This window comes from Coregonus clupeaformis, chromosome 6, assembly GCF_020615455.1.
Source record: "Coregonus clupeaformis isolate EN_2021a chromosome 6, ASM2061545v1, whole genome shotgun sequence".
Taxonomy (NCBI): Eukaryota; Metazoa; Chordata; class Actinopteri; order Salmoniformes; family Salmonidae; genus Coregonus; species Coregonus clupeaformis.
The window spans coordinates 24,919,317-24,932,938 of NC_059197.1; the positions used below are offsets into that span (position 1 = coordinate 24,919,317).

The 13,622-nt window shown below is 43.4% G+C and overlaps 1 protein-coding gene across 4 annotated transcripts in view; it reads right to left on the reverse strand.

The window, feature by feature from the left end:
- Positions 1 to 13,622, reverse strand: part of LOC121568045 (kin of IRRE-like protein 3) — a 202,316-nt gene that overhangs the window by 58,630 nt on the left and 130,064 nt on the right. For all 4 annotated transcript variants that reach the window (XM_041878609.2, XM_041878608.2, XM_041878607.2 and 1 more), the window contains exon 2: positions 6,400 to 6,549. In XM_041878609.2, coding sequence (XP_041734543.1) covers positions 6,400 to 6,549 — 150 coding nt within the window. The remainder of the gene's footprint in view (positions 1 to 6,399; positions 6,550 to 13,622) is intronic.

Here is a 13,622-nt window from a genome sequence, read left to right on the forward strand (position 1 = left end):
CAAAATGATCACAAGAACAGTGAGCAAAAATCCCAGAACCACACGGGTGGACCTAGTGAATGACCTGCAGAGTGCTGGGACCAAAGTAACAAAGCCTACCATAAGTAGCACACTACGCCGCCAGGGACTCAAATCCTGCAGTGCGAGACGTGTCCCCCTGCTTAAGCCAGTACATGTCCAGGCCCGTCTGAAGTGCATTTGGATAATCAAGAAGAGGATTGGGAGAATGTCATATGGTCAGATGAAACCAAAATATAATTTTTTTGGTAAAAACTCAACTCGTCATGTTTGGAGGACAAAGAATGCTGAGTTGCATCCAAAGAACACCATACCTACTGTGAAGCATGGGGTTGGAAACATCATGCTTTGGGGCTGTTTTTTCTGCAAAGGGACCAGGACGACTGATCCGTGTAAAGGAAAGAATGAATGGGGCCATGTATCGTGAGATTTTGAGTGAAACCCTCCTTCCATCAGCAAGGGCATTGAAGATGAAACGTGGCTGGGTCTTTCAGCATGACAATGATCACAAACACACCGCCCGGGCAACGAAGGAGTGGCTTCGTAAGAAGCATTTCAAGGTCCTGGAGTGGCCTAGCCAGTCTCCAGATCTCAACCCCATAGGAAATCTTTGGAGGGAGTTGAAAGTCTGTGTTGCCCAGCGACAGCCCCAAAACATCACTGCTCTAGAGGAGATCTGCATGGAGGAATGGGCCAAAATACCAGCAACAGTGTGTGAAAACCTTGTGAAGACTTACAGAAAACGTTTGACCTGTGTCATTGCCAACAAAGGGTATATAACAAAGTATTGAGAAACTTTTGTTATTGACCAAATACTTATTTTCCACCATCATATGCCAATAAATTCATTAAAAATCTTACAATGTGATTTTCTGGATTTTTTTTCCTCATTTTGTCTGTCATAGTTGATATGTACCTATGATGAAAATTACAGGCCTCTCTCATCTTTTTAAGTGGGAGAACTTGCACAATTGGTGGCTGACTAAATACTTTTTTTCCCCACTGTACATTGATGGAAGTTACAATCTACCTGCAATATTAGAGCTGATCTACACCCCCCCCAAAAAAAATAAATAAATAAATAATAATAATAATAAAAAAAGGTAGGAGATATCAAAGCATGGTACAACAATGCCAGAATGCAGGCAATCACAAATGACTGAAGGATCAGTGGTGCAATATTGATTGTTGACTGCTGTGTTACTGGGCATTTTAGGTCATTTGAGAATAGACCTTATTATACCTGTCTCAGAATTCTTAGTGTCACCCACGTCAAGCCAGATTTTCTCATTACATGGGTAGAAGTAGACATTTTAACACTGGATGAAAACGGGAATTCCGTAGATGAGAATAATGATAGGGGTTGAGGAGGTTTCTGTATTTGGGAGAGCGAGTATGTTTTATTGCAATGGTGAAGAGACACGGCTAGAGATTGAGATGTGTTTCAGCAGGGCAATGGTGTGAGATTAATAGTTTAATAATGCAGGAAGAGGGAGGTATGTCCAGGAGTCCTGGCCATTTTACATCATGGAGTAGTTGGATAGCTCTAAAACTCCAAAAAAGAAGTGAGAAAGGGATATGTTTGATTGTGAAGCTTTCAATATGAAAAACTTGAACAGCTCTCTAAAGGCTGAGCTCGGTGTAACTATTGGATAAATGTGAATTGAAACGAGATTCTTTGCTTGTGAAATTCTCCAAAATGTTCAGTATTTCTTGGCAGTGATTGCTTTCTCTTCCTAAGGTTCTTCTGCAATTCACTGATGACAGAACACGATAGAGTGGAGAGTTTTAAAGCATAACCAGGCCAACAGTTAAACATTTTATCCGATGATGTGGATTGTCAAACTGAACTTCTACATCAGATGGTGTTCCACTCTAACCAGCTACAATCTCTGCCAACCTCACTGTTGAATCACTGCCATTAAAAGTCTGGATGAAAAATGATTCCGTTGCATCCATCAATGAGTCATGTTCTCTTCAAAGATATTCCAGTGACTTAGTATAAAACACTGGGGATTTAAAGAGGTATGTTTTAGCACATGCCACCCAAAATGAGTATAAGAGACTAGGACTAATAGACTAGGAGATATAATGGCTTTTAAGTCCTTGAGTTCGGCTATTGAGACCACTGTGCTCCGAATGTCCAATTATCGTCCATTGCTTTACTGGATCCCATTCACTTTCATAGACCATGAAGTGGCCCTAATTTTCTCATAGCGGGATGAGTTACAGCCATTTAAACCGCTCTGCGTTTCATCTCCCCACATAGCTTTTAATCTTTAGGAGGGTGGGGGGTGGAAGCAGGAGGGAAGAGTACACATAGCCGTGGGAGGTAGGGGTGCTGAGGGTGCTGCAGCAACCCCTGAAAAATCACTTTATAAAAAATCTTAATATTTTTTACAATTATTATTATTACTATTATTATTTCACAAAAGCAGTGCACTGGGCCTTTAATAGTCCTGTATTAGTGGACCAATATTGGCGTCTGCAGCGTCAGCGCGGGCAAAAATATTTGTCCAGGCACTTACCTCCCCCCGTCGACAAAACGTACTCAGTACCCCCCCCACACTTCCTTCGGCTATAAGAGTATTTAGCATAAACATAGAAGGTAGGAGCAGCATACAATGAGGTACCAAACAAAGAGAGGAGGGGGTAGGCCATGTGAGCTCTGAGTGGTTCCTCTGTTTATAGGATCGTCAGATCCTCAAATAGAGAGTGCTATCTCCTGCCCACATACCGCTGGCAGTTATGGGTCTTATTATTCACATTGATACATAAGCTTCCATACAGGGCCAGAAGAAGGTCAAAAAGGTTACACATCACTCTAATATAGTGTTGATCAAACTGAGCAGCACTCGCTTAATAACGTTAATGACCATTGATCTTGAGTTCCATGTGGTTGTTGATTATGCAGCCAGTGAGTCAATGGCTTCGTTGAACTATTTATTAGCAATAAAGCACAGCTTGACTGAAATATTTCTCTGAAGTTGAATGAGACTCCATTCCTGAAATATATGCTTTGACTGAAAGTCCTTCCATGTTGTGTTCAAGTACGAGAACCTGCTTAAGCACAATGCACTGGTGTGACCCTGTGTAAGCTCAGGAGAAAAAGTATGTATGCGCACATGACTGTAAGTCGCTTTGGATAAAAGTGTCTGCTAAATGGCATATTATATTATTATATTAAAAAATACATTATTTCTCCACAACAAGCAGGCATTGTAAATGGTATGACCTTGAGGTGACCCCGTCTATCCAGTGGAGGAGCTTTCTGTCCTAAATATGTACTGTAGGCATATTGTGTTGTCCTCGTGCCCTCTAGCAGATTGAACGTAATAAGATGTCCTGTTGTAATACAATAAAGCTTGCTAACTGAGAGTAAATGGAAAAATACCTTAGCATAAGACCAGTTTAATGGCATTTAAATGCCTTTTAAATAGACATTGGTGTATTTTGTCCCTGTGGCATAACTGGGTTACGTTTATGTCAAACAGATCACACACACAATGGCATTCTTATGTAGAGTGTAGAGCATGCAAAAACATTGGTTTATTGTATGGGAGGAAATTGCAGGGACGTCACTGTTGTATAAATATAACTCACATTGATTTCAATGAATCTCAAAGACAACGTGTGTTAACTAAAGCAAACAATGTAAAATAGCCCCATTAAGGGTAATGAATCCATCAGGACAGAAATTGATTTGTCTTTATGGTGGATCAATGGCAGGGGAAGGGACGATGAATAAAGGCAGGGGGGTAGTGATTTACGCTATTCAGGAAGAACACGTCTCACACTGACACCTCCAGGGATGGAAATTGGGTAGTTGGTGTTGGGAAATGGATGACTAATGTTTAATTTGCTGTCAGGGGACAAGCCAGAGGAGTACACGTGTCAGGTAGCTTCCAATGACTCTACACCACTGTCTAGAATGTTAAGAACACTATCTGGAACATTCTAAGACTTCGGTTTTCAATCATTCCATTGTGCCCTCCAAAAAAGTGCTCACCAGTGGGCACTCTCCATGGACTGCTTGGAGATATAGTCATGCCATTCATGCATATTCATGCCATTCATTTGGTGCAGCTTTGGGCCGGTGCATCTCTCTCTTTAATTAGAATAGAAGGCGCTACACAAAGAGAAGGAGCAGGAATTCAGGGAGCGATAGGAATCATCCTCTTTTGTCCTCTGATTTATCAGACTAAATAGTGAAAGATTTCTCTCATTTTAATCACTGTTCCCCTGAATTGAAACAGGCCCAGGCGGAGCGAGCTATTGCAAACGCAGCTCCTTCTATGAATAGCAGAGGGGTTCCTATATTGAAATGCTCTGCACAATATTTGACGCCTCACACTTTTCTGTATACAGCTGCTTTCCTTGTGTATATAGCCGTGGATATGCCATCATTCTTAATGGCTGACTGTATTGCTTGTTGACATAGGCAGAGACGATAAAAAGAGCAGCTGTGGTACACTTTTTTTCAAAAAGTGACATTCATCTTAATCCACTGCTCTAAGACCCTGTCCATGCTATGCTTTTTAATAAAGATCTCTTTCGTCGATGTATCTCATCGACACAGGCTGTATGGAGAAGGGCTTTCAGATTCTGCCCATCTCTGAGCGTCCTGGCCCGGCCATTGATCCAAATACAGAGTGAAGTGTGGGTTCACAGGGGTGGAGACACGATGAGGTCAGTCCACAGCCTCCGTCCACAGCCTCTCGCCCATGACCGCTAAACTGCTGCTGATGTGCCGTTAAGAGTCGCTCTCACCCTCTCTCACCCTTTCACCCTCTCACCCTCTCTCTCTCTTCTCGTTATCATAAGTCCTTCTCCCTCTCCTCCCTCTCCTTCTCCACTTCAAAACTGTTGTGTCATTGTTTACTGTCTTCCCCAGCCTCCCGGTGGCCTGATAAGGGCCAGACAGGTGAATGGGATGGATTTATTGGGACACCGTCGTCCACTGAGGTTTAATTAAGGAGCTCTATCGGTGACAGAAGGCAGGCAAACTAGAGCAGTCACTGAAGGTCAGAGGGTAGAAGACCCCATATCTCTAGTGGAATACATATTTAATCGCCCGGATCATAAGAGGCCCCGCTTTTAAAGGGCTCCAGTTGGGTTTTTTGTCATGACTTGAATGGCAAGTACTCTGAGAGACAGGCTAGAGATCCCTCAGTGATGGAGGAAGAGAGGTGTGAAAGGAACTTGGCTATTTTCAGACTCATCGCCCTTACTCCCTGTATAAGGCCATAGAATGTCTTGGAATCCCAAGGATTTCTAAAGACAATCGGGGGGATAAAATATATTTTCATAAATAATGCAGATTTTCCAAGCTATACGAATTTACTCTCCCAATAGTTAGTTAAAGTTGTAAATATCTATTTGGTAGAATAGATAGTCATCATGTCTCATGAATATGGATCAGGCGCCAACGTCAAGTGGAGAAACTGTAGGCTACTAAAATGACAGTGCAGCAGTAAGTGGTACTCCAAATTAAACAATTAAGGTAATAATACAAGAGCCACAATGTAATTCCGATTGTGAGTTACTCTTCAAAAGCCCATTTACAAGCTAAAAGAACTTGAAATGTGACCCGTGGCTATATTGATTTCACACTCAGTGTTGATTTTCGAACTTCTTTGCCCACCACAAACTGTTATTGAATTAGGTTTATCTTTCTATTAGATAGTAATGAGGCCTTGTCAACATTTTTGTGGTAGTGCTAAAATGAATACAACTGTCTGGGGTATTTCACTGTATATGTTATTGGATGCTAGATATTTTGGGTGGAAAATGGAGTGTGGTAATTAAATCTTGATTCCCACTGTCACGCCGGTGTGTCATTGGATTCGACTATGTCTTCTGCATCCGCTGATATCAACCATTAGTATGTGTGATTATGAATACATTTTTTATCAGGGTTTTGTTTGGCAGACCTTATTTGTTTATTGACATTTGTAAAAAAAAAAAAAAAAAAACTCATGAATGTAACTGTTTATGTCAAATTGTTTTCATGTTCTACTTGTAGCCCTGTTTGTCCTGAACAGAACATTGTAAAACACTTCAATGTTAGGCTAAATACGAAGACAGAGCAGGCAGATGGATGAAAGTATTGAATTTCAGCTTGTTTAAAGCTTAATGCAAAGTAGTGCATTGTTATAGGATTGTGCTGTATGTTTGTCTACCTGCTGGGTGATATTTCTACAGCGATGAGGAAGAAGACTTAAGCTTTCAAAAGTTGAAAATCAGTGAAGGGAGAAATCCCACATTGACAGATATATGACAGCGTGTAAGTAATATAACTAGTTGTAACAGATTGGAAAAGGGATTGGAAACAGACTGATTAAGAGAGTGACATATGGATTGATAAATGTCTTTCCTTACCTGATAGGTCTCTGCCAACGCCTAGAGCCAGGCCATCTTTGATCCACAGGACAACACCATGGTAGCCAGGGATGGAGCAGGGCAGGGTGACTGGCTGGCCGGCCACCACCACCAGGTCCTGGGGCTGCTGGGAGAACATGGCCTGGACCCCTGGAGAAACACACAGAAAGATAGAGGCACGGTAACATACTATGATCCATAAGCCCTGGGTAACCAGTTCTCTAACACATTCAAAGACATTGCCTTCAAAACACCTAACCCAAAAGAACTGGTGCAAACACCAAACCTAACAATCCCCTAACCCAGGATTTTCAAAATTCAGTCCTGGGCCCCCCCCCCCCTGGGTGCAGATTTTGGTTTTTGCCCTAGCACTATATAGCTGATTGAAATAATCAAAGCTTGATGATGAGTTGGCTATTATTCAGCTGTGTAGTGCTAGGGCAAAAACCAAAACGTGCACCCAGCGGGGGCCATGACCGAGTTTGGGACAACCCTGCCCTAACCCAACAAGATACGTGCATTAGAGGTGTTCCACTTTTCTGAAACTCTACTCGGCAAAAGCAAACGAAGCATTTTCATTTACATATGATTTCACCCATGCAGATTGACTGCTCCTATGACACTCACTAGAAATCACAGCTCTGTCTGCCAACATCACATCTCTGGCACACATTAACTCACACTCACACTCATATACTTCAGCCATTCCTGTTATTAGCCGCACGGTGCTACCAGAGCTCAGGCACAAAGTGTGGTGTGAGGGTGGGTAGGGAGGGGGTGGTGGGGTGGACAGGGGGTACTGGAGGCACAGTGGGGTAATGGCACTTAGTGAGAGGTGTCACTGACATGCAGTGTTGGTGAGCGTGTTGAGGCTCTGATATACCTAAACAGCAGCCCCCCCATCACCCTCCTCCTGCTTGGCATCCTACCACACTGTAGCACAAAGACCGTTGGGTAATTGAAAGGCCTTGTGAGAGGAATAGCGGGGGGAGAAAAAGCTTTTTAAAGTCAGCCTGTCATCTGGGCTATAGCTCTCACCTCCCTGCGTCTCGCTGCCACCATCTGAAACCAGGGTTGACTGAGATGTCAGCCTCTCCAGCACATTGTGTTTACCAGGAGCTAAAGCGCGGTCCTACGGCTTACTTTAATGTAAAGACAGGCAATGCATCTTGGGGTGTTGGGATAAAGCAGGAATCTCGACTGAGGTTAACAAGTGACCCTTGTGGTCTCTCAGATCAATAAGATGGACTCTCGTTTGAGTTCTCTCCTGTTTCCTTCTTTTTCTTATATCTTTTTTAAATTGTTGTGCGAAGCTTAGGATGGCCTTGGCTAGCTTGTTTGTGTTCTCTCCCTCTTATGGACACACATCAACCACCCAAACCCCCCCACACACACACAAAGAAAAGAATGAAGAGATATGTGCTTCCTCCCCTGATAATTCTGTTGCAATATCTCCAAGGGGAGTAAACGCAGCAGATAGGAGAGGAAATGTAACGGAGTTCAATAACAACAATAACAGAATACATAGTAAATGATGTTGCTGTCTTTAATGCACCTCTATCCACACAACATGTTGGATTTGCTTACAATATTCATGTTCTTTTTATGCTTTGGGTTGTTGTTTTCCTATTTTCTGATAGTAATTACAGAGGAGAAACAGATTAGCTTTGTTTTACAATGTTAGTACAAAGCAGAGAGAGGGACAATAATAGATTATGGAAATACAAACACAATGTCTTTAATTCAGTGGAGATATTACATTAGTAAACACATCAGTCATATTCAGTCCTGCGGCCAGTGAAACGTGAGTGAGACTCCATATTGATTTATACAAATTCTCCCCCATTGTATGCCGGGTCTCCTGCATGCACCCCCATTATTAAATCAACATCTGAAAAAATGAGCCGGGAATCCTTAAGCATATATTGGACTATTCATCTTCGGGAACCCGACGGGCCTCTCCGGCATGTTTTCCTGTGACGTTTTTGTTGTGTTGGCCTTGGGTATACTACCCAGACAGCCTTGTTCCGACTCCCCTATGAGGGGTTTATCTTGGCTGCACGCAGCGAACCAGTCAGCGCTCAGACACATGGTAGGAGAGACAGCGGCTTGGCGAAATCTCTTGGCATGTGTCAGAACAAGAGAACGCGAGAGAATTCACTTCTATTCTGCTCTCTATCCTCCCAGTCAGGATTGCTATTATCAACCACTTCAACCTGTGCTGTAATTGATTTAATGTCGGAGGTGTCTCCGCCTTGGCAGCACTAATGCCTCCATACTAGCTTCTCCCCCTTCTAACCCCCTGTTCAAATCCCTCCTCCCCACCCCGTCAAAATCCTTCTCGTCATTGTAACAAATTAGACAGATTAGGATGATTTTCTCAGAGGTTGTCACAGCCTCCCTTCCTCCTGCGTCAGGTCTTCTAATTATTATTATTCACATCCTAGCATAATTATTTGAATTAGCGCTAACATCTAATTAAAACGGTAATGAAAAATAATACAACGCTAAAATAACTCCTGCCAAACAAACATGCTACCCTAAATATTCCCTTCTGGAGATACTCTGTTTCAAGACAGTAGCTAGGTTTCCATCCAATTGGCAACAGATTTTCAAGCAAATATTCTAAAATCCACATGAAGACAATATGCACTCTACCACTCAGATTATGCACAATTCCAGCTTCACTAGGTGAATGGAAACTAGATCAAACAGCGCCGAAGCCATTGTTAACTCCCCAGTATTAATAAACAACCCATTAGTTGATGAAAGAGCCATTCTCCACAGACAGAAATAAGAGAGCACAGAGGTTTCTCAAGAGTACAGCCTCTCCTAGACCCTTACAGACACAGGAGGGCTACAGAAGTCGGTGGAAGAGAGAGAGAGCGAGAGAGAAGCTGGGAGATTAAAAAATACCCTCCCACAGAGAAAAATACAGTCCACCTGGTGTGGCCACTTGACCAGCAAAATGGCGATCTGCTTAATTCACGTAAAAAGGCTATCTATGGAAGTCCACATATGCAGGTCAACAGAGGAGCACTGAGAACAGGTTAGGGGTGGGGGTTAGGGAGGGTGGGTTGGGGGGGCAGAGTAAGCCCATATCAGACTAGAGGTCCTTTAGCAGTGTTGGTGAAGTCACAGCCCTGTGCATCGTACAAGGCTCCGTCGCATCTGCCAGCTTTCCGCTCTGGTGGACGGCAGGGCGGCTTTAGCGGAGCTCCCTCGTTTACCTCCTCCTCTTCCTCCCTGGGCCAGCCACAGGGGCAGCCGAGCATGACGCGCAGTGGAGTGGAGATAACAGATTCCTCTCCTCCTCTCCTCCTCCCCTCCCCATGCAGAAGAATGTGGGTTCAATAACACCAGATGATCAAAAACGAGGAGTGAGAGACAAAAAACTAAAGTGGAGCAAGAAAAACCTAGGCAATTTTATAATAACAAAACAGTGAATGAAAAAGTTGTGTGGGGTTTGGGAGGCGCTGGTAGCCGGTAGTAGGAGAGGGAACTGATTGCAGTGAGGCTCAGGTGCTGGAGGAGATAGAAGAGATCAAAGATCCCTCTTAATAACGCTTTATTAACTTGGAGGAAGATGAGAATGAGTCTTGTGAAACATCTAGACAGCAATATGCTGAGATAAATGGGGCCTGATTAGAGGGGTCAGGTGTGTGTGTGTGTGGGAATGTGTTGGTATTTGTAGAGATAGTGTAGACACCAGGTGTCTATCACTGAGGACACTGAGGGTAGGAGGGAGGGAGGGACTTGGGCTTTCCCACCTAGCAACAGCTCCTCAAGCTAACACTTCACCTGTTTTCACAAACATTTTGTATAAAAAGCGCTGACCGGTAAGTCTCTATTATTCTGTAAATGGGAGGTATGTTTCTCTCAGATGGAGATATCAGAGTGCCACTACATGGTACCTTGGCTCGGCTCTGTCCACAGCAATGGAATAAATGGGGTCTATCCTTTGTTGGTTTTCAAGTAGGGCCATACAGAACATGAATACCTCTCACCATTGACCCATGGGCCTCCAGACCACTGCTCACCCCCTGAGTAGCCTTGCAGCTGCCTCTCTCCCTATTTACCCAACACAAATCACTGCTCATTCACACAACACCTTCTGATTGAACACCATGGGTCAATTGAGGAGGTAAAGGCAGCAGACCTTTGATTGGGAATGAAGGGCTGAGGGTTCTGGAGGAAGCAGGCTGTTAGAGGTGCTGAGCTGGGCCACATAATGCCTGTACGAGCACTCTGCCTTCACCTAATGATTTCATTTCACTTCAGATAATTAGTTTACCATTGGACGGCGACCGCGTTTCCAAACACTCCAGCGCTATTTTCACCCGGCACTAACGGCCTCGCTGCGGCCCCCAATCTAGCCACTGTGCCAATCAGCCCTGGAAATTACCTTTAGTTGCACATCCAGTCCACTTGAGATTACTAATCAGAGCGTCGGCCGCCCAATGCCTGCCATGCTGTCCGTGTTGCCTGGAGCTCAGCTGAGGCTCATAACCAGGGACTATTACCCCCCCCCCTGGTCTTCACATTTCCTCAGGCCTGAGAGAGCTGGAATGTACAATAAGGAAGGAGTGTGCAAGGTAGTTTTAGATATCTTTGGCCGAACGCATGGTGTGGCTTCCCTGATGGCTATATTGGCATGGATCTGCCTTCACCTGCCCCTCCTCCCATCCCTCCCTATACCTTCTCTCCCACCCACTGGGCATGCTGTTTTGGTTTGTTCATTTGCTGGGGGCGGAAGCGCCGTCTCCTATTCCTGTGCCTGTTTACCACGGGGACTGTCTGCCAAGCACAGCTACCTCTAATGAGAGTGTAAAATGAATGAATGAATCCCATCATTATTGTGTTTTCCTTTTCAACATCCAAGGCAACCTCAGTCACATTAGAATCATCATCCACTCAGCTAGTGGGCCCCCACTGTTCCATTTCTTCCTGCCCAAAGATGAAAAGCGCCCCACTGAAGACAGATAGGCAAATTATCTAAGCGCAGCGACAGGCTTTAAATGTACGTGTACCGATGCAATGTGAGTTATTTGAGGACATAATAATGGGTAAAAGGACTCCAGCAGTTCTCCACTAATCCAAGCCCGAGGACCAAAGTAAACACAAACCCAAGCAATATGGATTACTATATCTAAGCCCATCTCTCTCTAATTGAATTCTGCCTATTGGGCCCAACCTGATGGCTGGATCAATCTGAGCTCCCCATCTCTCTGCCTATACCTCCATAGCCAAATGTTTATGTACAGCTCATCCTTCCGGCTTATCGCCCAATGCATCGCTTTGGCTCCCTAATTCTCCTCACTCAATCCCCAACAAGGCACCTCTGTAAAAACAGCTCAAAACAACACAAGTTCAAACCGTGCACCCCTATGTGTGATGTGTAGATTCCACAAAAAATAAAGACTTCAGAGAATATGGAGCAGCAACACAGGGAGGTCAGTGGATGAAGGTTAATCTTACCCTGGACCAAATCCGGCATTAAAAGCACTTCTTTCAGAAGGGCAGACATCACTGAATGAAGTCTTGCTTTAAAAAGTAATCTTCCTATGCTGGAAATGTGATACAAAATTGCATAAATATGACAGCACTTCCATGCATTGGATTTCTCCACGTTGATAACGTTGTTCCCTGCGCGAAGTCTTCAGTACAAGAGTCCCCACAGTAGCATCAAGTCAGGATTTTTGATGAATCTATTTCAGTGTATTCACTTATGGGTTTTGAGGGAATAGGATAACAAGAATACTAAACAAATTACTTGAATGTGATTCTCAACTGTATACAGTTGAGGGCGTCATAAACGTTACACATCAGTAAATGCTCTTTGAAGCCATACTAGACTACACCATACACACAGTACACTCATTTCTTTGTCATTTCTCCTCGAATGGCTTTGTTCCAATCATTTGGCCTTCAACTTATTCAAGTGAAATGCCACATTGTGATTGACAGCAGAGATTTACAATGCATCCGCCTCCATCTCGTCGCAAGTCATCCTTCCTCCTGGAGACAGAGACACATGCTCTTGCCCTTCATCGCCACACGCTGATCAGTCACACACTAACCACTCCACCGCTCGCTCTCCGACTGACCGTGCCGGGTCCGTGATTGACGCACTTAATTATCTGGAGCGCTATCACTAATTCGACAAGAACCGTGCTGTGAGGTGCATCAATTAATTAGTAGGGCATAAAGCAGAAAGCCACAGTGTGTAATACTCAAAGTCATGGCATTTTCCTGAGTTTCTTTCATTAGGTATGAGAACAAGCTAGCTAGCTGCTTCGCTATACTGACTCGCGGCACTACTTATCAATCTCTTTTGTTTCTACCATTACTTCTAGACTGGACTGTGGGGACTAAGAGGCTGACAGGAAGTAAGGTGAGGCTGGACTATTATTAGGATGGGGTGCATGAAGCATTTGACAAACGCTTCATGAACCACAGCAAGGTGAGGCAACAGCTGAGGCCCCACACCCATTTTATCTCTATTATGCTAACAACCAATCAGAGAGAAAAAGAAGGGTCTTCTATGGAATGATTTCAATGCCAACAGAAATTGTATTTGAATTCCATAATTTTTTATTAGGATATTGAATTTGAATGTAACATTATTTATTTTTAAATGTAGAAATTGAATAATTGAATAAATAAATTGAACTTGAATTTCATGATTTGAAAGTTAATAGAGTGAATATTGCATTCAGTTTTAAATTCAATTACAATTTAATTTAACACTCAAATTCAATATTTATATGTTCAGTTTCCATATGGTTGATATTGTGTTAATTGTCTGTGTATCAAGTTTACAAGCTATTATTTCAAGTTCATCAAAGTTTCAAATATTCAACTTCTCTGATGCATTCAGATTCTGTTTTCAAATTCAGTTCTCTAAATTCAGATTCATAACCAGAGACAACATCCTGGTACTTTGCCAGCCAGGAAAGGTAGGAGAGAATCAAACATGTCACTGTGGTAAACAGAAGCTCCTGGTGGTCTCTGACGCCAATGTGGCATGTTTAATTTATTTTCTTCCTATGAATTTGGCTCTAGCATTTGAACCGTTTTGCTAAGACTCTGTGGAACATGGGCGTGCCTTCCGTTTCCCTCAATGATGATCACAGGTCGCGCTAGAAGGGAGTGTAAAAAAAACGCAATTTGGCCCACATAAAAATTCAGTGGTAAATATCCCTGTCATAGCCCTTCTAAGG